Source organism: Equus caballus, chromosome 1 (assembly GCF_041296265.1).
Source record: "Equus caballus isolate H_3958 breed thoroughbred chromosome 1, TB-T2T, whole genome shotgun sequence".
Lineage (NCBI taxonomy): Eukaryota > Metazoa > Chordata > Mammalia > Perissodactyla > Equidae > Equus > Equus caballus.
The window spans coordinates 160,092,677-160,120,474 of NC_091684.1; the positions used below are offsets into that span (position 1 = coordinate 160,092,677).

The 27,798-nt window shown below is 37.4% G+C and overlaps 1 protein-coding gene across 38 annotated transcripts in view; it reads right to left on the reverse strand.

Annotated features, from left to right (window-relative positions):
- MGA (MAX dimerization protein MGA) overlaps positions 1 to 27,798 on the reverse strand; it is a 153,167-nt gene continuing 125,369 nt past the window's right edge. For 8 of the 38 annotated variants that reach the window (XM_023619444.2, XM_023619473.2, XM_023619441.2 and 5 more), the window contains 12 exons: positions 26,803 to 27,323; positions 24,273 to 24,570; positions 22,468 to 23,088; positions 18,779 to 19,069; positions 17,085 to 18,601; positions 14,106 to 14,236; positions 11,462 to 11,513; positions 8,978 to 9,184; positions 8,005 to 8,116; positions 7,489 to 7,722; positions 6,189 to 6,365; positions 1 to 5,312 (listed from right to left, as the gene is read on the reverse strand). In XM_023619444.2, coding sequence (XP_023475212.1) covers positions 4,036 to 5,312; positions 6,189 to 6,365; positions 7,489 to 7,722; positions 8,005 to 8,116; positions 8,978 to 9,184; positions 11,462 to 11,513; positions 14,106 to 14,236; positions 17,085 to 18,601; positions 18,779 to 19,069; positions 22,468 to 23,088; positions 24,273 to 24,570; positions 26,803 to 27,323 — 5,438 coding nt within the window. In that variant the 3' untranslated portion in view covers positions 1 to 4,035. Of the gene's footprint in view, positions 5,313 to 6,188; positions 6,366 to 7,488; positions 7,723 to 8,004; positions 8,117 to 8,977; positions 9,185 to 11,461; positions 11,514 to 14,105; positions 14,237 to 17,084; positions 18,602 to 18,778; positions 19,070 to 22,467; positions 23,089 to 24,272; positions 24,571 to 26,802; positions 27,324 to 27,798 lie in introns of those variants that run through there. The other 30 variants (XM_070238922.1, XM_070238915.1, XM_023619495.2 and 27 more) reach the window with 24 other exon arrangements.

Sequence of the window (27,798 nt, forward strand, 5' to 3'; positions counted from 1 at the left end):
TTTACTCATCAGTTCAAATATTTATTGAGCACCTTTACATGCAAGGCACTGTGGGACAGCTGAGACCAATGCTTGCAGTTGGAAACAGGATGGATCTCAAAACAATGCTTCTAAGACTGCTTTCCTATTTAACAAAATCTAACAGCCGAGTTTACAACAAAAGAATTTAGTAGAGCTTAGATTTGTCTCAAAATTCCCAACTCATCCCATGGTTTAGCCTTCTCACTCTCCACACACACCTCCATCACTATTACTCAACACTTACGTATCTTTGTAGACTAGTTCAGTCACATTTAATATACTACAATTATGCCTCAGTTCAAAAGCTGTATATATATCATTTCCCTCTAACTTAATTTTAAAAATGCATTTTTTTCCCCTCCAAATGGCAGTGTGTACACCTCAGTTTTAATTTTTTATGCATCCAGCCATTCATGTTCATGTAAAATTTCATTCGAGATAATACAATGACAAGAAGCACTGATGCCCTTATAAGCACTTTCTTCAAAATCAACAATTTTGTGCAAGAAATGTGTTCTAATTCTTGGTTCTCAATCATTCTCTATAAGAGTACCTCAAAATGTGCTGTCTACTCTGTGCACTGGTTTTTTCCCCCCTAATCTTCTGGGAGTGAGGAAAAGGTTATCACCATTTTTTAGACCTGTCTTCAAAGTGCATTTCTCTCTCAATTCACCTGACCCATTCCATTTCAATATCTCAACCAGTATAATTAGGGGAAAAAAACTATACTATTAAACCGTGCCTTCAAAATATATGGATTGTCTCCCTTTCTTCTGTGTTCAAACCTTTTCAAACTTATTATAGAAAGACCTGCTGTCAGGTATTTCAACCATAATTCTGGGGGAAAAAAACCTGCATTTACTATAAATTACACAAAGTAATTTATATGAAATTTATATAACTGGACTTGATCTGTGATCTAAGAGTAGTTCAATGTGTAAAGCACTCCTTTAATAAAATTTTTTTGTAAATCATGATAGTGGCTAACATGTATCTTGCTTTAAGAACTTCTACTGTCCTTAGCCTGTAAAACTGTGTTTAATGTCCTGTTATTCCCCAGGGTAACAGGTATATTACCTTGCACACCTTGGTACTATGAAGCTAGCCTTTCTTGATTGTAGAACGACTTCTTGAGACAAACACTTGCCATTAAGCTGTACAAAATTTTGAAGTCCCCATGTAAAACATGCTACAAAGATTAGAACACCCAAAACTTTCCCCAAAAGGCATGTCGGACACTTTTATAACAGTAAGGAATTCCTATGATAAAACTACTTCAGTGACACCTCTCTCAAATATGTCTCAGGGCATTAGAATTCTCTAGTCCAACTCAGCACAAAGCTCCCAACACCAAGTCCTGCTTTATTATAACTGATTTATTTCAAGTTTATACATTCTGCCTTCCACTCGCCAAACTTTTTCTGTTCTTAGGTTTCTAAAAAAATAGTCATTTTTTCAAAAGCAGAAAAGGAAAGATATATATTTAATATATAAAAGAAAAAGCTAAATCTGACATAATTTTATTCTTAAAAACATTCCATTTATTTACAGATGTATAAAAAGGCGAATTATTGGTCTACTGAGATCATGCTTCTTATTGAGTTAGGGTGAGAGCTCACTACCCTCCCAATTCCTCACCTCCTCTTACTCAACTACATCTTTCATAATCACACATAATTTTCAAAGATCAGTTTCTCCTGGGGAAAGGTTAAAAGGTAGGAGTTTTTTGGAGATTTTAGATTTCTGTCAAGACTGCAGGATTGTTCTGAAGACTGAGGCCTCCTCAAATTAGCCCTGATGACTTCCTACTTCTAAGAGGTCTTGAAAATACCATTATCTTGAGGATTTGTAATGACATCTGCAGCCTCCCTTCCACAACCGTAATCATCTCTGATTTCCATCTTTGTACATCTCTCATAACAGTCAAATATCTTCCCACCAAGAACTGACTATTACTGTTTGTCTATTTTCCTTCTAAAAAAGAGAACAGTGTTCAGAAGCAGAATGGTGGTCCTTTTCCTGAGGATTATTCACTCACTTGCCTGCTCCTTGGCTGACCCTCAAAAGCCATAACAAGAGCCTTGGGAAGTCAGGAGGAAATGTGAGGATGAGGCAAGCAAGGAAATAATGGGAAACTGCTATACCTGGATTAAAGTATTAGCATCTCCAAGGACAATTATTAGCAGGGGAGACAGGTGCTGGACTCCTTGGCTAAGGCATTGAATGAAATCTGCTGGGTAAAGAGGAGTGAGAGGGATAATGAGAAGCTATGGGGCGCTCATTACCTACTTCAAGCTTCTTCAGTAACCTTTAGAGGAGTGAAGGATGAATGCTGATGAGCAGGTCTAGAAAGGCATGTAGCGCAAAACCAACAAAGGATTTGCTCCCACTGCCATTTGCAGAGGAAATTTTTCAATCTGTTGATTATCAGAGTTACTAGAAAGGGAACCAACCACGGAAGTAATAATTTACCGACTAAAATTATTCCAAGTTGGTCTCACAAACTGGGTCTGAAGATATGCTGAGTGGGATTTGGGATAAAGAAGGCAGGGGATGTAGAAGAAATAGCATCACCTAGGCACAGCCCAGGTACTGGAAGCTCTTGTGTTAGTGTTTCACAACACAAGCAAATCCTGTCAATGAAGACAGAACAGGGGTTACATTCCAAAATATAATTATTTAAGAAAGGCAAAATGCAGCAGCTAAACCCCAATCTATACATTTTCAGAATAGTGATTCTTACCCCCAGGAGTTTCCAAGAGACCCCTCAAGTGCACCATGATTATTTACAAACTAGATAGGAAACATCATTTCTATACTCAATACAAATCTCATCTTCTAGGTTGAAATCTTCAGCCTTTGAGAAATCTATGAAAACAACTATACAAAAATATAAATATCTTTATCTTTACAGGCTATCAGTCCTTCATACCCTGACAGCTAATGAGTGAAAAAGCTCTACAGATCATTGAATCCATGGTAGCAGATAATAAAAAATATATCTTGTGATTCAAATACTGCCTTATTTCCCTGGTAAAGAGTGCCTACTGTGACTTTACTTTTCCTTACATCCTGTGCAGGTAATAGTGAATGAAACCTTCAAGCACCAGAAGGCTGGTTTGATTTGGGAAATATCCAGCCCCACAATTTCTTATTTTGGCCACTGTCTCTGGTCTGGGGAGGGAATGCTTTTCATTTTAGCTGTCTCCTGAATGACGTGATTTGTGAAAGGGGGAGGGCTCCCTCTATGCCTATCTCCAAAATACACATTCCAGGTAGAAAAATCCCTGGTACTGTGAAATGGTCTTTTCAATACCCAAAGACAATAAGGGAGAACTAGTATTTTTTTAAACATCTCAAAATAATTATCTTACTAATAAAAGTTAAAAGCATTCCTACTTTACCAGAAGGCTTGGATTTATAATTCTGATTGAAAAGATGAAGGAATGAAAACTACTTGGGATATGAAAGAAGAGAAAATTTCACTGAATGACACAAAGTCCTTCACTTTGGTATTCCATGGTACCTATCCTCTCTCCCCCTCCTCTTGAAACACCAACTAAAAACTCTCTCTTCTGAATCCCTTTGCACAAGTGCATCACATTCCTTGGATTTCCGACTTAAACAACAGCTATCAACTACAATTCAGTCCATAGCAACTCCGAAGTCTCAAGCAGCTTTTTCTCTGGGAGGGAAGAACTAGGAACCACTATGGACCTAGAGTCTTGTCACGAATTCCTTGGGTAAGAGGGGCACCTCGTGTTCAGTAATGGATCACATCTTCTTAGAGAGGATGAGGAGACCCAGCACCACAAGTGAGGTAACACATTTTAACATGATCAGAATTTCATAGTAGTAATTTCTTATACCGAGGTCGGCACCCTACCCCCTTTCTCTACCGTTATCTACCACATCAAAGTCAAGGATCACTGTTCCATGACACAAATAAACAGATGCCTGCAGAGAAAGGAGGGTTCCTCTCACAGCCTGGCTTCTGCCTGAGGACAAATAAGTTCATTTCCCTGCAGAACTTGGTGAGGCCCCAGAGTTGCCCAATTTGGCCACAATAGGTGCCAATGTAGGCATCACCTTGCTCTCCCGGCATTCCTGGTCATTCCCTGTTAAGTTTATTTTGTGTCCAACTGACCCAACTTTGGCAGCTACAGGTGCCAAACAAGGCATCACCTTGAGACTCTGACCATCTGCATCACTGGAAGGATTAGCTACTTTTAAACCTAGAGGTGCCAACTTTGGCATAGGCCTCCACAAAGTATCTGTGCTGCTATTCTCTAGGCCAGCCTTCATGTGTAGGACGGGGGGTGAGGACACACTTTCAGGCTCTGCAGGGACGCCAGAAGTATTTTTCCCTCCATCATTGGCTTTCCTGTGGGAAAGGAGGGGATCCTTTATCTCAGAGTCAATAACAATCTTAAGGACATCTGGCTCAGAGGCTGGTTCTGCAAGTTGTTTTTCACTCTCAGAAAAGTCATCGTCTTCCAAGTGCAAGAGGAGGGGACTGACAGAGTCACTCTCCCCTTGTACATCAGGCAACTCTTTTAAATCAGTTCCCAAGTGGCCAACCTGGAAAGTTGTTCTGTTCCCAGGAGGCAGCTTACTGATAAAAGCCCGCCGAGCATCCCCTGGAAACTCTGCATCCATAGAACTGGGCAGTTCAGCCAGGCTAACAGAATCATCATTTAGTTGCTGATTAAGAAAGGCAATCTCATTGAGCAAAGAAGTCAGTGTCTCATCAGTATCATCCTCATCTTCCATGTTAGTTAGCAGTTCGTTGGGATCTAGTGCTGCTTCCTCTATAGCTGATGCTACTTTTCTCAGTTCCATCTCTATGCTTGAGTCTTTGAGATCTTTCATCTTTAATTTATGAAATGGAGACTCCTTTGGCTTCAGTCTCTCTCGTCTTGATTCACTCTCTTTCCATTTATACTGAATTCCTCTCATATCACCAGAAATCTTTTTGGGTAAAAACTCCTGTGCTTCTTGCATACTGGAAACATCAACTATTTGTGGAAAACCAGAGTCTTTATTTGCCAGAAAAACCTGTGTTGGACCCAATGCCATTCTGCCATCTCTATGGTTGCCTCTGGAAGAGATTCTCCCTGAATCTTCAAAGGAGTTATCTTCATTCCTGACAGTGTTTTGCAGGTGGTCAGGTGGCTTACCATCAGGAAGTTCATGAGGATATTTGCTGCCACCCATTTCTACCAAACCTCCTTCTGTGGCCAGTGAAGTCACATTAACAATTCTCGGCATCATAAATAAGTCGTCATTTTCTAGGAGGAAAAAAAAGCATTTAGATCTACAATGGTAAGACTGTCTCTCATTATTCATACTCAATAACCACCTTAGGGAGTTGTAGTCAAAATTCACCTGTCTACTTTTATCAAGAAGATGAAAGGAAATACTAGTTCTTCAAATTATGGACGTAGCCTAATAAGAAAACAGGCAAAATCTAACCAAAAGACTCTTTGATATTTCATCATTAATAAAAGTTTCCTTTCATTATTTTATAGAAATGTTGCCCAAGTTAATTCTTTATCTTGAGGCAGACATGCAACTTGATTCTGTTCACCCAGTTATCTGCTACTCTAAGGGAAAAATGAAGCCCTAGAGGCAGCGCTGTAAGAGAAAGGCTGACTCCTCCAGATTGGCTTTAGCAGTATTTGTATTGGTAAGGTTACCCTTTTACCTTAATATAAATTTAGGTGCCTAGAACCTAAGTCATCAAAGTAAGACTTCCTTTTCAACTCTACTTAGCCTCCAAAGGGAGTGGTGCTCAAACTGAATCAGGCTGGCAATGTAGGAGTACACCATCTCTGAGTACAGCACAAAAATGACAAACAGTTATCAACACTAAAAACTGAAACAATGACTCCTTGTCTTCCTTTGACTTTCACCTTTTTAATTCTTTTCCTACTTAGAAATAACTAGAGCTCACAAAATAGTTCCCAAACCCAGGCAAAAAGACCAGTAAATACCACAGACTGAGCCGAATACGTTCTAAAAAGAGGGTATTCTCTTACTAAGGCAAATGCAAATACAATAGCTCTTTAACATTAATAAACACATTCAAAGGCTTTCTCTGTCACTGTCAGATACCAGGGATAACTCTTTTTTAGTATCCATGGAAGACAACACTGAAGACATACCTGATTGAGCCATAGCACTGCTGGCAACCTGAGGCTTCAGATCTGCTTCTAAGAGAGCAGGAGAAACAGTTACCACTGGTCCTGAGAATAGGGGACCTTTTAAGGTGAGCAACTGTCCTTGTGGAGTCATCACAATGTTGGCAGAGGTGTGTGGAGTGTTAGAGGGTGAGGTATTTTCTGTAAGGAAGATCAAAAATGAGTTAAGTATAAAAGATACACTAAAGCTAGAGTAGCCTAAGAGTCTAGGAAACATCCCTAAAACCACACCCTGATTTAAAAGGCAAGAAGTAAATTTCAAATTTAGTTAGGGAATCTCAACTTGGAATTTACTTTTTGGACCACTTTTTACTGAGTAATGGTTACGTGTCCACTGATTCTCCTAAGGAACAGAGTTGCTTTCTGCTGAGGAACAGAGCTATGGAACCACTTTTTCAGTGGAATGCTTCTGATAGTCTTGATGGTGAATCAGGATGAAGGCACACACAATTCTATCCTTTACAGCTCTATAACACCTTTTCTACACACTTCTACTGAACTACTTCAAGCTTCTAGACTTCAGTTTTTCCATCTGTGAAATGAGGTGACTGGAATAAATGATCATCAAAATCCTTTCTTAGCAATAACATGATTTGATTCTGCAATGTAAAAACGAACTCATATTTTAGTATCCATCACTACTTTCTTAACTGATATAATAAATCAGACTTCCTGATTCATACACTGGGCTACCCAGAGTAAAAAAGGATATACCATTCTCTAAGGATATAAACAAGGAATGTAAAATCAATATAGCCTCATTTCCAAAATCAAAATAGGAGAGAGCAAGAACTTAAAACCAATTTACTTTGTTCCTTAATAGCAACTCACTGATAGGCAATCGGATGGAAAATAGAGCCTGATTAAACGAAATTAAAATTTTTTAAAATTTCCAATTTCTTTGTCTCAGCTAGATCCAAACTTCCTTAACTCATGAGCAGATCTGCAGGGAAATCAAGAGTTCAAGTATAAAGTCTGAAAAGAGGGCAGCTTAAAAAAATACTCACTGAAACACTGGAAGAAAAATGCATCACTGTAGACTGCTATCGAAGTAGGTCTTGTATGTTACCATGACTGGTAACTTCTTAGGATTTGCTTGTGTGTGTAAAGCTAGAAACTGAAATCTAATGTAATTAACGTTCTACATTTTATAAAACCTATCTTTAATTCATTTAATTGAAACTAAAATTATGGCCAAGAGAAGACGTTCAGTCCACTACAAACATGTTCATCTACATTAAGGAAAGCAAAACGTCCCTCCTACCTGTGGTCTGGTCTCTTTTTCTGGAAAGAATCAAAGGTTTCCCCTTCCTGTTATTTAGAAACATCTGTCCAAGATCTACAGAAGATGCAGAAGATCCTTCCTGCTGTTTGCTAGTCCTGGGAGACACATCAAACTCATCTGATCCCATCTTCTTTTTTCTTTTTTGTGCCTCTAGTGCTTGTTGTTTTGCATAAATATACTCTAGCTTCTTCAGGACCACTTCTTCTGTCTTACCTATAGGTTGATAGGGAATAAATAGTCACTCTTTATATGACCCCAAATAATAATGAGAAATAGAGTCAACTGAAATTCAGTTGACTTAACTATATTCCCCAAAACTATGGAAGCCAAGAGTGATTATCATCCAGAAGAAATGTCCCACCCTGTCAAAGGATAACTGGTGTGAACTCTGGGAACCAAGCCTTAAACTAAGTAGTATCTGAAAGGTCTACTGAGGATTTCTCCTCACTAAAGCTGTTGTTATACTCTTTACCAGAGATCATTCACATATCTTACCTGAAAGAGATGATACTTTCCGTATCAAAATATTCCGTTTTCGAGTCAGCAGATTTTTCTGTCCTATCAACTTGTCTGCCTGATCTGTTAGTCCCTGAATTTCACTGAACGCCTAGAATAGAAATAGTAACATCATGTCAATCGATTCGCTCTTTCCTAAAAATGAGTGAGGCCTACACAGTTTCTTCAATGAAAAAATTTTTATCTGATATTTTAGAGAACTTTATAATGCCATTTAAAACAATTCTTGAAGTTAGGGAAATTATTTTTTGTTAAACTGTAGGAGGTTTTCTGGTTTATACTCTTAAGGAACATGATTATTTCCAAAATGCATCACTGAGTAATTAACAGGTGTTCCCAACACTGCAAGGAGATACAAAACATTTTACTCTGCTCAGATTTTAATAACCAACTTTAAAATCATCTCCTAGTCTACGTAAAATCTGGTTGAAATAACTTTACCCTGGAGGGACAGGAATGCTTGCCTTGGACTCCTCCAATTTCTACTTAAAAGCAATTTAAATGAAATTATCTTAGATATTCTACATGCAAAGTTAAAACTTCTGCTGGCTTGAAAATTTCAGGTTTTCTTTTAAAATGACTGTCAACTGTTGAGAAGTGTGTTAAAATATCACTTATGTTGCACTTTTCACTGTGATAAACTCTTCTAAGTGCTATGGAGAATACCAATGTAAAGAGATTATGCTAAACAGAGCTCACCAGAGTTTCTGACTTTATTTGAAGGAAGGATAGCTCAGCCAGTGAAGAATTTGACTTCCAGTGAAAAGCTACTCTGACTCAACGGGATTTTCCCCCTACGGGATTTATTGAGCACTCACTAGGTCCACATTCAAATGTTAAATACAAGCTCTATTTCAATCTCCCTCATTTGGTAACGGATTCTCTTTCTCATAGTACCTCTAGAAGATTCTCTTACTCAAGTTCTTATTTGTCATTTACACAGAACACTTACCCTAGTGAGAATGAGACTTTTGGAAACCTTGGAAGAATGAAGTAATCCCAATGTGATCTTCAATTTCTCAAAGAGATCCCTCATTTCACCACGCCGGCGCCGCTCATTGGCAGTGTGTGTTCGGCGATAATAAGCAAAAGCTTCTGCTTCTTTCTGTAGCTTTTCACTCCAGTAATCAGGCTTCAGTTTTAGAGGAATAGGTGGAGCCTGTCCAAATAAAAGATTGCCACCTAAATATTTTTCACATGTACCTGCCCTCTTCCTTCCATCCCAAATGGTACTATATCAGACACCTACTATCTTCTGTCCAGACTACTATAAGAGACTCTTAATTGGTAATCTTACTACCAGTCCATCCTCCTCCAAATCTAACTTCCACAGTGTAAATCCTAATACATGCTATTGTGATAGCACTTCCCTGCTCCAATTTCAGTGGTTCTCAAATGAGAAGAATCTGAGGGGAAGGGATCTATAAAGGCTTATCCATGTAATTTATTATTATTAAAACTTGTTTTCATGACACAAATTATATGAAAAAAACTGACAAAATTTTGATTGGTGTAAAACGTTTAAAATTTTTTTCTTAAATACTATAAGACCCTTTACAAATTGGTAAAGGATCAACTGCCACTCTTCCTAAATGACTGTTTTCTCCAACCATTCCAGAGTGCTAGAAGTTTCCAAAACACACCGCAACCTCACACCTCCTTGCCATTACACTGGTTATTGCCTGCACCTATCCCTCCCACCCTATCCTCCATAACTTAACGTTTAAAACTCAAACTTTGCATTTTTCAGGAAAGTCTTCCTTGACTTTCAGGACGCCTTAGGCTTCCTTTCTCTCTTATTTATTCTATTTCAATTTTTAAAGTTATTTACTACAAAGAAGTAATAGAGGCATATAGAGTTTTAAATATAAACATTTAAAGAACTTACAATGAAAAGCCCTGCACCTGTACCTGGATCCTTAGAAACAACCACTTTTTGATTCTTTTAGTGGCTGTTTCTGGCTCTTAAATATATATCCTAAATAAAAAACAGCAATATAAGCTACTTTTCAATTTTCAATGCTATCTATTTATGCCCTGCTACGCAGATGATGATTTAACTCATACTACTCTCTTACATCTCACCATCCCATCTTCCTAATAGAGATCATTAATTTTAGTTCTTCTATTGATCCCTTTGCAACTTGAATATAATTCTATCTCAATTTCTCATTTCATCAACAACAGACAGTATCTCTTTGTAAAATGAGGATGCCCACTTATATCCTTCCCTTTATTTCTTCTTCCCTCTTTCACCTCACAATTTGTCATTTGTACTTACACATTTTTTTCAAGACTTAAATTAAGTCTTCCATATTTTATTCATAGGTTATAAAAGTTTTAAAAAATCATCAACAGTGACTACCCTATTATGACAACATGAATACCATTCATAAAGTGAGCAATAATTGTATTTCCTGTCCTCCGCAGTTTTTTGGTTTTGTGTTTTCCCCCTTCTGATATCTCTAATTGTCTTTCTTTTTTTCTGCCACTGTTTGCCTTTATTATAACCCTGACAATACCTGAAAACTCTAATATAAACTCAGGGTCTTTCTAAAGTTTAATTCATTGTGCATTAGTATAGCATAGGAGAAGAAAAGATACAAGAAGATAGAAAATTAACACAAAGTTTAAATATAGCAAGACACTACAAATAATTTGCACGTCCTAATGAAGGTACAAAACAATGGATTGTATAAATAAGCTATTCTGAAAATTCCTATGTCTGAAAAATGTTTTATGATGAAAAAAATTAAATATAGTGATACACGCAAATATGTATCATATGATCCCCATAACCAGACCAAACCCAAACTAATTGCCCAGTGGTTTTTGAAAGGACCTGAATACCACCTTCCACCTCAACCCAATCTCCATCATTGTCTTTATCTCTTAAATTAAGAAGACAGAATAACAAGTTGAAAATGGTTTAAACAACTAGACTCTCTTCCATTCTTAAGTTAGTAAGGATAAAGAGAAAACCTTGCTTAATTATGGTACCGTGATTATCATGCATGGAATACATTAAGAAAATCAAAGAAGGTTTATAATTTCATGGCTCCTTGAATTACTAGCCATCATTTCAGAAAGTAATTCATTTTCTAGGTCACCGACAATCATGAGCCTAGACAAAGAAGAATGCCAGCTTGTTTACATCACATCATTACATTATAGGATTAGTTTTCAAATAAGCACATCAATTTTCATACACTCCATACCCATTTTAATTCCTCTAAATTATTCTATCTTCTCGGGATTGTACAGAATTAAGAGGAAAAAAAAGTATTAACAGTATAATAAGGAAAAAAAGCTGATTATTAACTCACTGGGAAAAATAGCCCTGAAAAAAGTCATAGCTAATATTGCTAATGTTTTAACCTGAAGACAAATTTATCAATTTTAAGTGAGTAATTATCATTAAATATATTGTAAATACCTTTCGACTCTTTTCAGCCGCTTTTTCATCTGCAGAGATATGGGTTCGGCACCTAGATAAAGACAGCATTTTCCAATATCTTACTGAAATTCAATAATCTAAGACCTATTTCACAGCTATATTAAAGCAAACCATCCCAAATTGTCTAAAGTGTAACTAGCTTCTTTTCTCCAAAGTCCAATATGTGATAAGACGATTTATTCAACAGTATACTTTTTTCTCTAAGAAAAGCGTCCAAATAGTCCCTAAACTACAAATTACTTTTTCAATCATGAAATAGGTCAGACATACAAAACTGTATAAACAAAAATATGATGAATATCCATGTAACTACCCACTCAGCTTGATAAATAAAACATCTCAAAAATGTAAGAGATCCTATGTGCAGCCTACTCAACGACATGTCTTTTCTTCCTTCCTTCTCATAAGTGCGTTTACCAGGCACATCATCACTATTTTACTAGAATGTATGATGTATCCCTAAACAGAAAATACCATGTAGCATTTTAAACATTATATATTATAGTGTATCTTTCTTCAACTGATTTGTTTCACTCAAGTTACATCTGACATATGTTGATAAATATAGTTCGAGTTCAATCATTTTAACTGCTATACAGTATTCCAAAGTGTGAATTTTCCAAAACTTACTTTTTCAGAATGTTAGAATTTAGGTTGTTTCCAAATTTTCATAATGGCAAACAATGTTGCAGTGGATAGTCCCAGACATGACCCCTTGTACACATGTGAAATTGTTTCTAGGGTGCGGGATGCCGGGTGGAAGAAAGAGAGGCACATCTTCAACTTTAGTAACATCACACTGCTCTCCAAAGTGGTTATAGCAATTTATACTCCCACTTGTAGTATGTTCCTACTGCTCCACAACTGGATAACTACTAACAGAAATCTCAATTTCCGTCAGTCTTATGGGTGTGAATTGGTGAAGTCATTGTTGTTTTAAGGTGTATTTCCCTAACTATGTGTGAGGCTGAACAAATGTGCAGGTGTTCACTGGCCATCCAGGTTTCCTCTTCTGTGAATTGCCTGTGATATCCACTACTTACTTTTCTACTGGATCACCTTTTTCTTATTGACTTGTAACAGTTATTTTATATCCTCGATACTACTCCTTTGTCAAACATGTATTGCAAATATTTTCCTTACAGTCTGAATTTGCCCCTTCACTGTTTTCATGGTGTTCTCATAGATAGAAATTAAAAAATTTTTAACAATCTGTTCTTTTACAGTTTGTGCTGTGTGTGTCAGTTATTCTTGGCCCTTTATTATTCCAGTCCATTAACATGGTATCTCTCCATTTATCGAATTCTTCTTCAATGTGTTTCAATAACATTTTATAAAAGCCTTGCACAGTTTTTGTTAATAGTCCCAAACAGCTTTTTTCTATTATTATTGTAAATGGCATTTTTTATATTACATTTTTTGTTTGTTCCTATTGTTTAGGAACTTGATTTCAGTATACAGAATTTGTATCCTTCAATATCATGGAACTTAAGTCTAATTAAGCTTTTAAGATATTTAAATTCTTTCAACCTTAACCAGTAGGCAACTGAAGTAGCCTCCAAACAGCTCTGAAGTGAAGAAAACTACTAGGCCTAGTTCTTGCTCCTCAGACCTTCTCAGCATCACTAGGGATGAAGAATTACTCTTTCTCAACTCATTGCTACTTTACATGGTGGTTAATGAGATAACAGGAAAAGCAGAATATCTAGTACAAAATAAGAACCCATACCTTCTTTCCCTTCTGTCTCTCACACCTTAATCTTTAATCAATACAAGCCTTACTAAAACAGAAAATGGAATAAGTTTTCCTGAGCGAGTCACCATGCCCTATATATTTTCATCTCATCATCTACTTAAGAGGTAGGAAAATTTTCCTAACTGCATCTTACCTGTTCAACTAGTAAAGTAACCAAATTTAGAATTTAATGCCTTATTCTTTTTTTTTTTTTTTTTTTGAGGAAGATTAGCCCAGAGCTAACAACTGCCAATCCTCCTCTTTTTGCCAAGGAAGACCGGCCCTGAGCTAACAGCCAGGCTGATCTTCCTCCACTTTATATGTGGGACGCCTACCACAGCATGGCTTTTGCCAAGCGGTGCCATGTCCGCACTGGGGATCCAAACCAGCGAACCCCGGGCCGCCAAGAAGCGGAACGTGTGAACTTAACCGCTGTACCACCGGGCCGGCCCCTAATGCCTTATTCTTAAAAGATAAAGGAACTAAGCTTTGTTGAGTCATCCACTTATGTCAGTTATGCTAGGTGCACACACTATCTCACTGAACACTTCAACTGGGGCCTTTTTTCTCATTTCATAGGTAAAGAATCTAGGATTCAGAGATTAAAGACTTGCCCAAGGTTATATAGCTACAAACTAGCAAAACTAGTATTTTAACCAATATGTCAGGCTCCAAAAGCATATGTTATTTACATTTATAAACTGTCTTCTAGAAATAACCAAGCCAAGTTAATTACCTCTAAATTCCAGCTTCTCTTCTTATCTACTGATGAGAAAAAAACTAGAGAATAAAGGAACCAGGTCGATTACGCAGAACTCCAAAACAGAACATTTAGTTTGTTTATAGTCATAAAACAACAACAACAATCAAAAGAGAAATAAGACTTACGGCTGTTTGAAAGTCTGTGTGTGGGCAGCTGTGGTCTTTATGTGGGCAACATTAATTTCCTCGGAGAGCTCTTCCACAGTCTCAATGTCCACCTGCTCCTCATCATCTTCAATGTATTCTACACAGTTATTCTGAAATACAGCATTCCAAGAGTAAATAAAGTTTTGAGAAGCAAGCACACCTAGACTTTTCAACCGAATGCTCCCCTTATAAAACCAACCAGTGCCAAACATTGATCTTATACCATGAGTATTGGTAATCCTAAATTCCTCCTTATAATTAACAAATTAAGTCATAAAGACAACATATGATTAGAGCTAACCACCAAGAACTACATTATAAATTACAGATATCTATTAAACAGACATCATTAGACTGAATAGAGTCCTCAAAGGGCTGTATTGCTGATTTAGTGTTATTTCTAGTGGACAAAATTCAGGTATGGATGTATTAAAGCTGCATAAATCTTAAGATTAAATAGCAGTAAAATAAAATTTGGTGAGTGGGAAGGTGAAAAGGAGAAAAATGCAGGTTCTATTTTTAGAGTGCTTCATGGCTAATCCCCTATCAGACACCCACAAAAAATATTCGAGGCAGATATGGAAATAGAAGGCTGTCTGGGCTATATTCTAAGACTCTCAATCCCATAGAATGAGAACTTTTGAAGAATTTGGGGTATTGAAAGAAGTCCAGGCTTGCTGTACTTGATTATACCAAAAGAGGAGTCAATCAGTAAGCATTTATTGAGCACCTGTCGTAGAAACTCATTGTGTATTTTATGTAACAGTAGAATATTTGGATTATGGGATATGAAGATATTTTTAAGTCCACCTTTAAAAGTAGTGTTTAGTACGCCAGAAACTAAACAGGGAATATATTATCTATAATTGTAGTATACTAGAGGCGCACAACTCAAAATGAGGCATCCCAATCACCTTATTAATCCTGTGTTTAAACTTGTTGGAAAAATTACTTACCCCCAAATTATAGGCTCCATAAAGCTGACAGACACTAAATGCAAGCCATCCTTTATGTTCCCCAATTTAAGCACAATTTAAACAATGTATATTAAATTTAAACAATGTGTATCAAAATTAACTCTAGGAAGCTAAATCAACAGAATCTCAAGAGTATGAATAGTAATACAGATAGATGCTCTACAATATTTAAACTGAAGAACGTCTGCCTACTGCATGGCTTTAACTGCAGGCTTTGTAAATAATATCCAACAAATTGCACAGTGGAAGATTTAAATTAAAAGATGCTACTCACAACTTTCCTTATATTATTCCAACATAATGCTAATCCACAAGCATAAAGGTATCATAGGTGTTGGATATGTATATAAAGACAATGTAGAATTTAGATTTAAGAGATCACTGAATATAACAGCCTTACTTTAAAAAAAGTCAGTATACCCTGTATGTCAGATTTCCTATTAGGAAATTCAAGCAATGCCACCCTGTATGATGAAGACACTCTAAAGGTTCTATTAAGTCAGTTCTACTGACAGCAATAGTTTTCACTGGTTTTCAAGTTGGACTGTTTTTGGTCTGATGCTTACTCTGGCTGACTTACAAGGGGAGACTCTACAAAAGGCACAAGATGATCTGCAATCTAAATCCTAAGCTCAATGAATTCAGATTCTTCAGCTACCTAGAGACATCTATCCTCCAAAAGGATTATGCTATAGATAGACTATAAGGCAAATACATATCGAATCATCCAATTGTAAGGCTAGATCCTCATTTTACAAATGAGACAACTGAGGTACAGAAATAACCAACACAGGAACATTAAAATATTTAAACATTGTAGAGTTTTAAAATACTAATCTTTTTGTTGTATTTTATCCTCATAAGGCAGATGGGGATTAACAGAGAAGGAGCAGGTAACACAGAGGCTGAATGAATCTCAAGTAAGATTCTAAACAACCAATTGCATGACAATCTGTGCAGAGAGCCATATTATCTGCTCCCGAAGAGAAGGACACAGTTTAGATTTCAGGACACCTCACAAACAGCTGGCTATAATCTTAGGTTTTACATCAGATCCCATGTCAGGGGTCAGCAAATCACAGCCTGCCACCTGTTTCTGTAAATAAAATTTTACTGGAACACAGTCACACTCATTCACTTATTGCTGTTTACTGATGCCTTCACACTACAACAGCAATTGAGTAGTTGCAATAGCACGCCATCTAGCCTGCAAAGTGTAAAATATTTACAATCTGGCCATTTACAGAAAAAGTTTGTCCAACTCCTGCGTTGTATCATACCTGACTCTCAGTTACTCAGTTCAGTAAACAAAACCCTAAATAGGAAGTCTACAAAATTGGCTTCAGAAAAACAAAATAAATAAATTATAAAAATTATATTTATTATAAAAATAAATAAATTATAAAATAAATAAAATTATAATAAATTTTACAAAAGATGATCAAAGTTCAGAATACAAATTCTAGAAACTACTTAATTTTAGCAGATAATTAAGAAGCAACTTAAAGGAAGGGTTATATTAAAATATTAAATAGTATTTTCCATTTTTCTCCAAAAATAAAAATCTTTCTCTAAATGCAGGTAGGCAAGTTCTCTTTCAGTTCTAAGGTCATTCAGTCTCTGTTCTTATATATCTACCACTTCGTATAGACAATGTCAAAGAAACTAAGTGAGATCAATTGGGAGCAGTGGTCTCAGGATTTCTTTTTTTAAATCTAACTTGATAGGGACTCTCAAGCATCTATCCCCCTAGAGGCTTCAGCCCGCCTTCCTTAATATCAGCTAAGTCTCAAAGAACAATATAAGCTCAATAAATGTTACATGACTGACACTGCCTAAAAACTACAAAGTCATTTAATCATGATCTAAACCTAGGCATCCAATTGAATGCATCAGGTATTAGTGATCTTCTGGAAAAGCTACTGTCTCTAATAAATCATTTAAATCCTTGAGGGTTCAGTCACAACAAAAATGGGCTCACCACTTTTTCTACATCATCAACCTCCTCACTCTGGTAGTCAGAAACAACATCCACAATCTCATCAATAGAATCATCGGTTTTGTCATTCTCATCTTCCTCATCCTCCTCTTCCAGATCCAAAACAGCGAAGTCAGCACTGCTTCTCCCACCCTTCTTCTCTTGCTTTGGTTGTATGTGTTCTCCTGACAGCATTAAGTGACCTTGAAAATGTCCTTCCCCTCTGCTCCCTTTTGGAGCTCTCTTGGGAACAACGGAGAAGGCTGCAGGACTAGAAATCCTACTCCAAGAATCACATTCAGTTTTTAAAATTCTGGTATTCTCAGTAGTTCCATTTTTTCCAAGTAAATCAGAGATGCCTTGTTCTTGTTGAAACACATCTGAATTTTCTGAACAAGTCTTTGTTTCTTTAATTAGCTGCTCATCTGCCTCCTCCTTGCATTCTTGTGAAGTTCCGACACACTTCTCGGTCAAAGGGCCCTTCAAGTGTTTTCTCCATCTCTCCCTAATACTGTCCTTCTCCAGAGAGTCTCCACATCCCTTCTCCTTGGCCTCTGGCTGTAGATTAGATTGCTGCTCTACAACGGTGCTCCCTGATAATTCAAGTTTACTTTCTTCCTTAGAGATGACTGGAAATTCATTTGATTTTTCCTCTGGATCAACCAATCCTTTCTGCAGTTCCATTTTCACACCACCAGGTTTTTTAAACTGTACATTACTTACACTTTGGACTGTCATATCACTAGCTTTTTCAGAAATGGTCTTAACTTCTAGAACAGTCAGTTTTTCTTTAGAACTGTTATGATTCGTAATCCCATACTCTTCATCAGTATCTTTATAGTCTTCACCTATGTGTGACCCACTGATACAGGAGTGCTCAGAAGGTTTAACAGTTGCAGGATCTTCTTCTATAAGAGATTCTTCATCTAAATGATCACCCTCATCTTCCAAGGAATCATTCAGGATTTCTTCAGAGGCAGGAGCTCCTGAGTTTTGCTTTATTATATTAGTCTCAGAGTCTATAGCGTCTCCTTCTGACTGTAGGGCCTTCTTAGCCTCCTGCTCTCTTTTTAAAAAGCTTGTTTCATCTTTCTGGTCTGCATTCTGAGATTCTCTCTTCATCTGAAGAGAAGCAACATGTTGAAGAATGGAGCTGGGAACAGGTTTTTGTCCTGGGAGCTGCAACAAGGCAAAACTTCCAGACTGGAGAGGAATAAGACTGGCTGTACCAACAGGCTGCCCTCCTGAGCTGTAGGTTATTTTGGTTTCAGAGCCTGTTTTACTTGCAAAGCTTTGTGGTTCAGGAGGGGAAATCCTAAGGGTCAATGTACCAGACTGAGACACAAAACTAGGTCCAGAAGAAAGCAATGATGGTGCCTGAGTGATAACATTCACTGCTGGAGAAGAACCAACAGCCTGAATTACAGGATTCATAACAGAGAAAGCAGAGGATGAAGCAGAAGATGGTGGAGTCTCTGAAGGTTTGGAAGGAGTGGGTAACCGGATTCCCATCACAGACCCTGGCAAGAAAAAGAAAATTTTAAATCACCATTGCCTATATCAAGACTTCCAAGGTATGCTTTTCTTCTTGGAAGATGACTCCGAGACTAATAAAACCAATCCTGGTGTATTAACATACTATATGGCCAAATGATTCAACAAAAGAAAACTCATCAGAAAGATCTCCAATTTTATACCTGGGTTCCGAAACACGACAGGCTGTAAGTTGGGCTGGGTATTAGAGCCTCGAAGCTGATGCAAAGGGAGGAGCTGGACAATCTGACCATTAGGGTGCCTGAATAGGTTCATTCCACTTGGGCTCCTAACAGGCTGCAAGACCATCCGATGCCCCTGAAGTTGTGTGTTTGGGACAGGTCTAAGAGTAGGAGAACCCTGCTGCACTGGAATCAACAACAATCGAGGTCCAGGACGTTTCACTGTGTTAGGAGAGACCTGTGAAGTAGCCACTGGAATCTGAGGGGCATTTTCTGAAAAACAGGAAATGGAAACATAGTATTAGAATTTCCCTTTAACATATATAGGAAAAAATTATTATGACATAGGATCTGACCATGCTACAAATAATTTCTAATTTGAATTATAAAGTTGGTGAAATCCTATACCTCTATTAGACACTACTTAATAGTACTATGGCTGAGAACAATTTATCTTAAACCTAAGTATTAACCAGACATTGCAGGGCCTTACATTTGGAATGGTAAAAAAAGAAAGCATCAGTTGTCAAGAGGCACCTTTAAAGAGATAACGCTTCTGCCTAATGAAAAACTTGGGCAGGCTTCTAAATTTGGATTCTCATGAAAGTTAAAGAGATCATTCATGATAAAATTCTATTCTTCAACTTTAAAATTCAGGCTGTTAACACTTAACTAGACTTATGACTTAGTTTCACAGGTCATACTCAAGTAAGATAAAGCCAAAGACTAAAAACCACAAGGTATTAAAAATTTCTTGGCTTTTAAAATTCACTGACAAATAAGCAAAGCGTCTTTGCTTTGTGGAAATTATTTTTCAAAAGAAAAAGAAAAAGTACATACCCCCCCCCCCCCCCCCACAAAATGGAACAAATAAAGAGACATCAAAGAAGTAGGGAAATAAAGCCTGGTTAAGAAGAGGCAAAAGATAGTTTTAAAACAAACAGAAAAAGCAGAAATTTAATGGAGAAGATGTGAATTAAAAGAGATTTCAAACCATTAATAGTAGCTAAAGATGCAATTTAATGTCTAGAAGAGGTACTCAGAAATACTAAAGATCTGGGAAAAACTAATATGAGTAATCCACAGATCTATTTTTGGCCAGGGGGATAAAGAGGTAGGAATAATGATAATAGTAAGCATAAATGAAACTAGTCTAACATTACCATTCAAATTAGTGAACTTATTTAAAATTACTAATAAACAAAACTTTTCATTAGTTTGGCACAAAATCAACAAACCAAATGAAACAAAGATTTTAGCGTAACGTGTAATATCCTATCAGGTAAGCACTCTGCCCACAAAAACGTACCAAATTTCTAAAAGAAGGTCATGCTCCTAACATGTAGAGCTCCTAACTACTCTTGAAAATGAAACAAAACACAAAGACAAACTTGTTCATGAAAAAAACAGAGTGCAGTTTAAACAAAAACCATTCATCTATCTTACGTCAATTAAGAAATACATTAAAGCATACTTAATTTCCTGAACATTTCTATGCAAATTAAGTTTTAGAAAGTGATTCAAAAACAAATTACTGCAATTCAGAGAAAGAAAGCAGCCTTTATACACACACTAAACATGTATTTACTGAAATGGGGAAGAGGGGGAAAGAGAAAAATAAGGGAAGTCAAATGAAAATGTCACAGATGTCTAAGTGCCTGAGTTGGGATCCTCTTTATGAACCCAGAACAAAATTACCCACAATTCCTTAGAATTAGCAGTTATCTGACTCAACTCCACTTACAAAAGAGCAAACAAGAAAATTTGTTAACATTAGTATTTCCTCAAGTGGTATTAGAGAAGATACTTTTAGGTGATATACGGATATAGAATAACACCGAATATCACACTGTGAGAAAGTAATTCCCTTTTCAATTTTAATCTTTGGATTATATACAGAAGAAAGTACCAGTCTTTGATGTCTTTAATATTATGCGAACATTTTCTAGCTTTCTTCATTAACAGAGAACAAGCCACATGCTAAGAACATCTAGTAGCTGGCTAGAATTTAATATTTATTATTACTGTTTCCAAAGAACTACAAAGGGGCCAGCTGGGCGGCACAGCGGTTAAGTTTGCACATTCCACTTTGGCTGCCCGGGGTTTGCCGGTTCGGATCCCGGGTGCAGACCCAGCACCACCTGTCAAACCATGCTGTGGCAGGCGTCCCACAGAGAAAGTAGAGGAAGATGGGCACGGATGTTAGCTCAGGGCCAGTCTTCCTGAGCAAAAAGAGGATGATTAGCAGCAGATGTCAGCTCAGGGCTAATCTTCCTCACAAACAAACAAACAAACAAAACAAAAAACCAAAGAACTATAAAAAGCCAGACTACTTTTGTTTCACAATAGAACTAAAAATATAAAGAAAGATTGGAATGCAAATGGTTTAGAAAACACAACCAGTTAAAATATGACAAGATATGAACCTTGAGATTCGATAGGAAATGAAAGCAGCTTCATCAACAATGATCTCACTTCCGAAATTACTCATTAAACTAACCATTTTTTCTATGTTTTTATTTATGGGGAGAAGCAGAAGACAACAAATTTAATACTGGGATTCACTTTTCCTTTCAACTTATAAACTAATTCCCAAATCACTTCTTCCCTAAATTATCAACAGGGATTTGGATCATACCACTAAAGGCACAAATATGTAGCAGGATAAATATCAGTAACAAAAACAGAATTGCTGTTGGCTATTTATTTCCCCCTAAACCCTGCAAAGTCTCTCACTCTTTTCTACAGCAATCCCTCTCTGAGTACACCAAGAGAACCATTTACCTTAGCTGGTCAAATGAGAATATAAAAATTACCAAAGTGTAGGATATTCCTATTTTAAATTCACTTAACCTAAGCCAACAAGAGAAAAATTTTAATTTCAATTAAAATTTGATAAACATATAAAAAATCAGAGTCCTAAACAAAGAAATATGCTTCCTTATTTTTATTTCAATCAGTTCATATATAATAATTAAGTAGGAGGATAATGTCAGTAGTGCATGGGAGCTGAGTTGATTCACAAATGATTTTTCCTAGGCAAGAGGACCTAGACTTTAATCTTCAGCAAGGAGACAGGAAAAAAAGCCCTCAGCTTGGCTGCACTGTAAAAGCCCTCTGATCTGTTTTTTTAATTTAAAAGCACCCCCCTCCCCGGAAAAAAAGGGAGCACCTACATTTGGGTTCCCTCCTCAGAGATGTGCACCCTAGCTCTCAGCACACAGCAGGTTGCACTTCCTCCTCTGCCCACTTAACTGGCTGCTCCACTGGTTCAGAGCTCCACTCCCTTCTACATTATTTTAGTAACCTTCAGCCAGCATTTCCATTCTAATGTTTTTGGGTATTTTCAATCTCCTGAGGAAATCTCCAGTCCCACTAAACCATCTGTCAAGGCTGTTCAATTTATCTCCAAGGTACCAGTTGTGGTTTTATTAGTGCTCTGGTTACAAAGTTGCATAGATTTTCAATGATTTGTCCTAACCCTATATTAACCACAAGCTCTATTATTTTTAGTGTTCAGTTTTGCAGAGTGCAAAGGTTTTCAGGAATACATATATCATGTTATAGCAGAAACACCTACACTGTTACCCTGATATATCTATAATCCTATCACAACCACAAGTTACAGAAACAACTGAACAATAAACCAGCTAGTAACGACTAGGCCTTACCTGGTCTCTGGCTCACTGGTGGATTCCCATCAATTCCTGAGAGTATAATGGGAACAGAGCCCAGAGATGAAGTTGGTGTAGTCACCATGGAGGAAGATGCAGCTGTGGTCACCACGACTATGGAGGTGGAGGCAGTGGAAGCAACAGGAAGAGTTATGGTTGGAGGAGATGCTACCAAAGACTTAGGAAAAGCAACTGAAGCCACAGGGGTAGTTATCCCAGTCGTTTTGATAAGGTTCACAGTGGCTGCAGACTGGGTAGGTGTTACAGGGGTGCTGGTATTAGTTTCAGAGACCTCAACAACCCCTGCAGTGGTGGCACCAGAAGTAGTTTCTTTAGCTCCCACGTCAGAAATAGCAGTCATAGGTGTCACAGCAGTAACATTCTCTAAAAACACTTGAGGGGTGGTAGTAGTGACAGCAGCAGTCACAGGGCTGCACACCTGAACTGGCTCAGAAGAAACCACAGGTGTGACGACCATTACTGGAGAAGGTCTGATACTGAACTTCTGTGGCCCTGTTAGGGGTTGGGGTGTGCTAACTCCAGGTATCTTCTGCTGCAGGGCTCCAACTTTACTCATCACAAACTGTGTGAACACACCACCAGGAGAGGGTCGAGCCGCTGCAAATAAAAATTTGCAGGTCAAAAATCTTTAGTTCTCATATTTTATCCTGTTAGTGACTGTGTTTATCAACATTTATTGTGCACCACCGGGTCAATTTCTTACAGGTACTACCTATCTGTATTATATGTGCCAATTTCCACTCAAGAAATCAAACACTTCCTTCAACCCAAACCACAACTTTATAATTCTAACAAGAAAGGGATTGAAACTGCGTGTTCCTACTAAAATTCTTTTGGCTCTGCAATAGAGCCAAAGTGCCAGGACACTAAAAAGACAATACAGTAGCACACAACTTCATCATCTAAAACAGATGCAGAAAGAAAGCAGCAGATATTTTTTCCTAATTCTAATTTTAAAACTTGTTTCCGCCACTTAATCTTGGTCCCAGCACCTCCATCTCTTTATTGCTGTCCTCTTAGGAGATAGTTAAGTTTTTCGTATTTCTAAAATGTATAAAGACATTTTTCACAAGAGGGGAGGACAGGACTGCTTTTTCTTTGAATTACCAGAATAAGAACACAGCAATTGATACTTTCTCTTATTCCTAAATGTTTGAAACAACAAAAAGAGGAAGTCAATAAACCAACTGAATATACTTCTCAATGTTAAAACACAAATGCTTTCAAGAAGGAAATTTATTACAGACTCTAGCATTGAAATGTTAAACAAAAGAGGTTTGCATTCACAGAACAGGGATGAATAGAATAAAGTAATGCTCCCGAAACTTATGTTTTACAAGAGACTTTACTTCAAAACTATACCAACTTAAACCACTTTGATTTTGCCTGCTCTTTGGTTTCATAAGTTCAAGGAACATACATATATGATTGGTACCAAAAACTCCAGTCCTCATAGGAGAAATACTAAATTAGGGAATGTATTTAAGAATATGTCTTTCCTTTTTTAAAAGCAAAATTAAAAACCTGAGTCTTTTCTACATAAATAAAGCCAGTCTAAAAGTCGGAGAAATAAGTGTAAAAACTAGAGTTCGATTCATCTAGTATTGTAGGTCATCAGAAAAGTTACCCAAAAATACAAAAATTTCAGGCAAAACAGATGTCAAGAATCAGAAGAATGCCAAATTCTCTATTTCTCTAATTTGTACAGCCTCCATACCTGTATCCACTGGCCCAGCACCAAGTCACAGGCCTTTCCAAAACATACATACAGTCCAACTTACCAATTGGTCTTTTTGCTGGGACAAATGCCTTCAGATTCTTCCCAGGGCGATTTGTTGTGGTGCCGGAGGAGGATGCCGTTTTGGAATTGGATGTTGAAGGCAACAGGGTACGTGGTTTCCTGGATGCAGCCACCTTGGCATTGGATGCTACCTTGGAGATGACAGTACTGAGGGTTGAGAGGTCCAGGACTGAGGGTCGCAACCTGCCTGTGATATAAGCAGCTAGCCTATTGGCTGGATGCAATGCCCCCATCTGTCCCAATAGCAACTTAGCCTGCGGGTAACTCTTACCATTAACCTGAAACAAGTGGCAAAGAGAAATTCTGTAAAGATAAAATTCTCTTGCTAACTCATCTCCCTTGACAGGGGTTTCATTTTTACAAGGTTTTAAAAGTCTATTTTTCAGATTTAAAGGGAAAAAGAAATTGACTTTTTCCATTTGGTATCATCTGAGTAATTAGGAGGTGAAAAAATGCCGTCACCTGATATTCTAAACTAATCTCATCTCCTTCATTTTGGTAGTCTGGAAACAGACAATCTTAGAAACTCATCATATCTGCATCCTAGATATGTGAAAGATACAGTCCAGTCTAAGGAATCATCCAATTGTTTTACTTGTCAATAAGCAATTCTAGTTATGCTATTAACAATCATCAGCAAAAAGTGAATAACCGTTCCACAGAATCTCTCTGACAAGACCAGAGAGTCATACTAAAAGCCTCTCACAAGGGTCCTTTCAAGCATCCTTAATATTTCAAAAACATATGGTGAGTCTACTTTAAATTATAAGAAAGCCACAAAGTCACCTCAGTTTTCAAAAAACTCAAACTTTGAAGATATCGTCTTCATATCTTGGACAAAACTTGGGCTCAAGAAAAATGCTAGTAGAAACACATGATTTTAGAAATAGTCACTATACTATCAGAAGAAAGTGAATCAACGAATGAAGTAAAGATTTTTCTCTACTGCCTGAGTTGATAAGACTACCCATCCTGGGCAAAAGGATACTGTTTTTTAAAAAGGAAAAACCCAAAAACCTCCCAAGTTTCTTACCCACGTTCTCTAAGTTATATTGCTGGTGACTAAAGAAGACATCCTTTTCTGTCCCTCCTTTCCATCATTTAAAAGGGGGAGGAGGTGGAGTGAACTGGAGAAACTCCTCTTCTCCAAATAAAATAAGGAATTGGTGAGGAGAATAGCTACAGCAAGCCACTCTCTCTTCAAAGACACAAAACAAAATTACTCTCTGCTACTTAAAATTATGATTATTCCCAGACAGATCAGGAATATCTGCACCTCAAGTTTGGTACACAAAAATGTGATCCCAAAGTAAACTTTACTATACATTTTTTTCAGGCTCTAGGAGTCTAGGTCAAATACCCCATCTGGTCCTTTGGGACTTGCTCTGAAGACTACCCGGCAGGTTCCCCAAAGCCCACGTTACAGTAGCCTGACTGCTTAGGCAAGTTCACATTTTACGGTGGCTTTCTGAGTCCTAGACAGGAAAGGAGAACACAAAATACCCATGGCTGAATTTCAGGGGATCTAGTACCACTAGAAATGATCTCAGATAAGTCTTTGCTCTCAAAATAGCAATCAATAAATGAAATAAAAAGAAAACACTGTTCTCATCATTAAGAGTTTAAGAACTACCAACAGAAGCAGTTACATAGCACCACCAAGAGTAAACTGTAATAAGAAGTTTTAATTAAGTAGATCAGTCCTATTATTAATGGAACAGTCCTTAACCCAGAGAAGCAATCAAGCTAGTAAAGTCAAGTAACCTTAGCAGTAACGTCAGACACTTCAACACGTTTGCTGCTCTGAGATAAAAGTGCATTTCATGTCACTGAGCAAGAGGAAAAAACCTTTTTGACTACGATTACATTTTGATTCAGAACTTCTCTTTCCAAAGGATTTTCTAGATGCCAGCATAATTTTACTAATATAACCTGCCTGAGGTACTAAACAGCAAAGAAGTATTTGTCCTACAACAATGATTATACTGGCAAAAACCCAATGATTCAAATAAAGAAAAAAATATAAGTAAACTGCATCTAAATTGTTTAAAATTTTACGTATTTGAATAACACGTTACTAAATAAAAATTTTCCCAAAGTTTCCAAACATACACTGCCTATCTTAAAATCAGTTTCACCTTGTTTTGTTTTGAAAGCTGTGTGCTAACAAAAATGGCAAGAACTAAACTGAATCCCTACCTATCCTTGCTTGGTTATCAAAGTAGCGTGAGAGCCCAGGCAATAAAATTTAAGAGGAGCAACTTTCTGGGAAGACTAGGAAGAAAATTATAAGCTAACACAGGGCTCTACATTTCTGTTTGTAAAGGTGCCAAAAGTTCACTCTAGGTATGCATCTAACCTAGGCCTATTACAAAAAGAGATAATGATTTTGTTACCCAGTTCCCAGGAAGTGTAAGGATAAATGATATAAGGCCCACAGGGGCTCTGAAAAATCAAAATGTTACCTAAGTATAAAAAGGTGCTACATCCAGATTAAAGATAATTCTCACCTGGATAAGCCCAGATGTGCTTGAACTGGGTTTACGTTTATAGGCCACAAGCTTCCCTGCAGGAGAAAGCCCTGCATAAAAGGGCAGACCTTTGCCTCCATGTAATCTCTCCCTCACTGAATCCAGGGCATCTGTCTGCACAGGAGAGATATCATCCATTTTCCCAGGGGATAATGGACCATCAGGAGTCTCTGATCCAGATTTCTCAGCCATATCATCTTGGTCTTGACATGATGGCATTGAGATTTTCACACGAGAAGAATAAACAGGAGGGTTCTTCTCACCCCGGCTCTTTCGCTGAGAAGCCAACTCAATGATGAAGCTGCCCACCTTAAGTGATTGTGGCATGTTGCTATTGATGTGCTGGGATAAGATGCTCAAAATCTTGTTCCGATCCTCCTCCCAGTTGCAGTCTGAGATGATTTCTATCAGTTTGGTGGGACCACCAGGTGACCTTTGATGCACATAGGAGGTAGAAGAGGATTCCCCTTCATTGCAGGAAGACTTCCAGCTCTTTTCTGCTAAGAAATTGAAAAATATTTCCGCATCACAGGATTCTATGTTGCATTTTGAAAGATTTTTATTTTCCTTCTCAGAAAAGTGCCAAGGTCATAGAAATTCAACAGTTGCCTAGTATTCCTTTCCCACATACTTTTAGTGGTAATTTACCTCTCATAATTTGGGAGCTTTCCAGGAAAAAGAAAGATTCCAGAGAATCAGACTATAATGTTCTTCACTATCCTGCTGACCAGGCTCTCTAATAAAAAGAGAATCCCACTTAAGACTGCTCTAAAAACCCATAACTGTTACATAAGTGTTATCTTGCAAACAAATCACGACCTATAACCAAAGTTTAGTTTATCTAGTATACTTTAATGTTCTGCTATTCATATAGGCAAAGCAAAGATACATGTAAGATACTTTGTAACATATGAGGATGGAATCAATCGTAAAGAACAGCAAAAGAGATAGTGTTCTGGTTTATAAAAAAGGGTA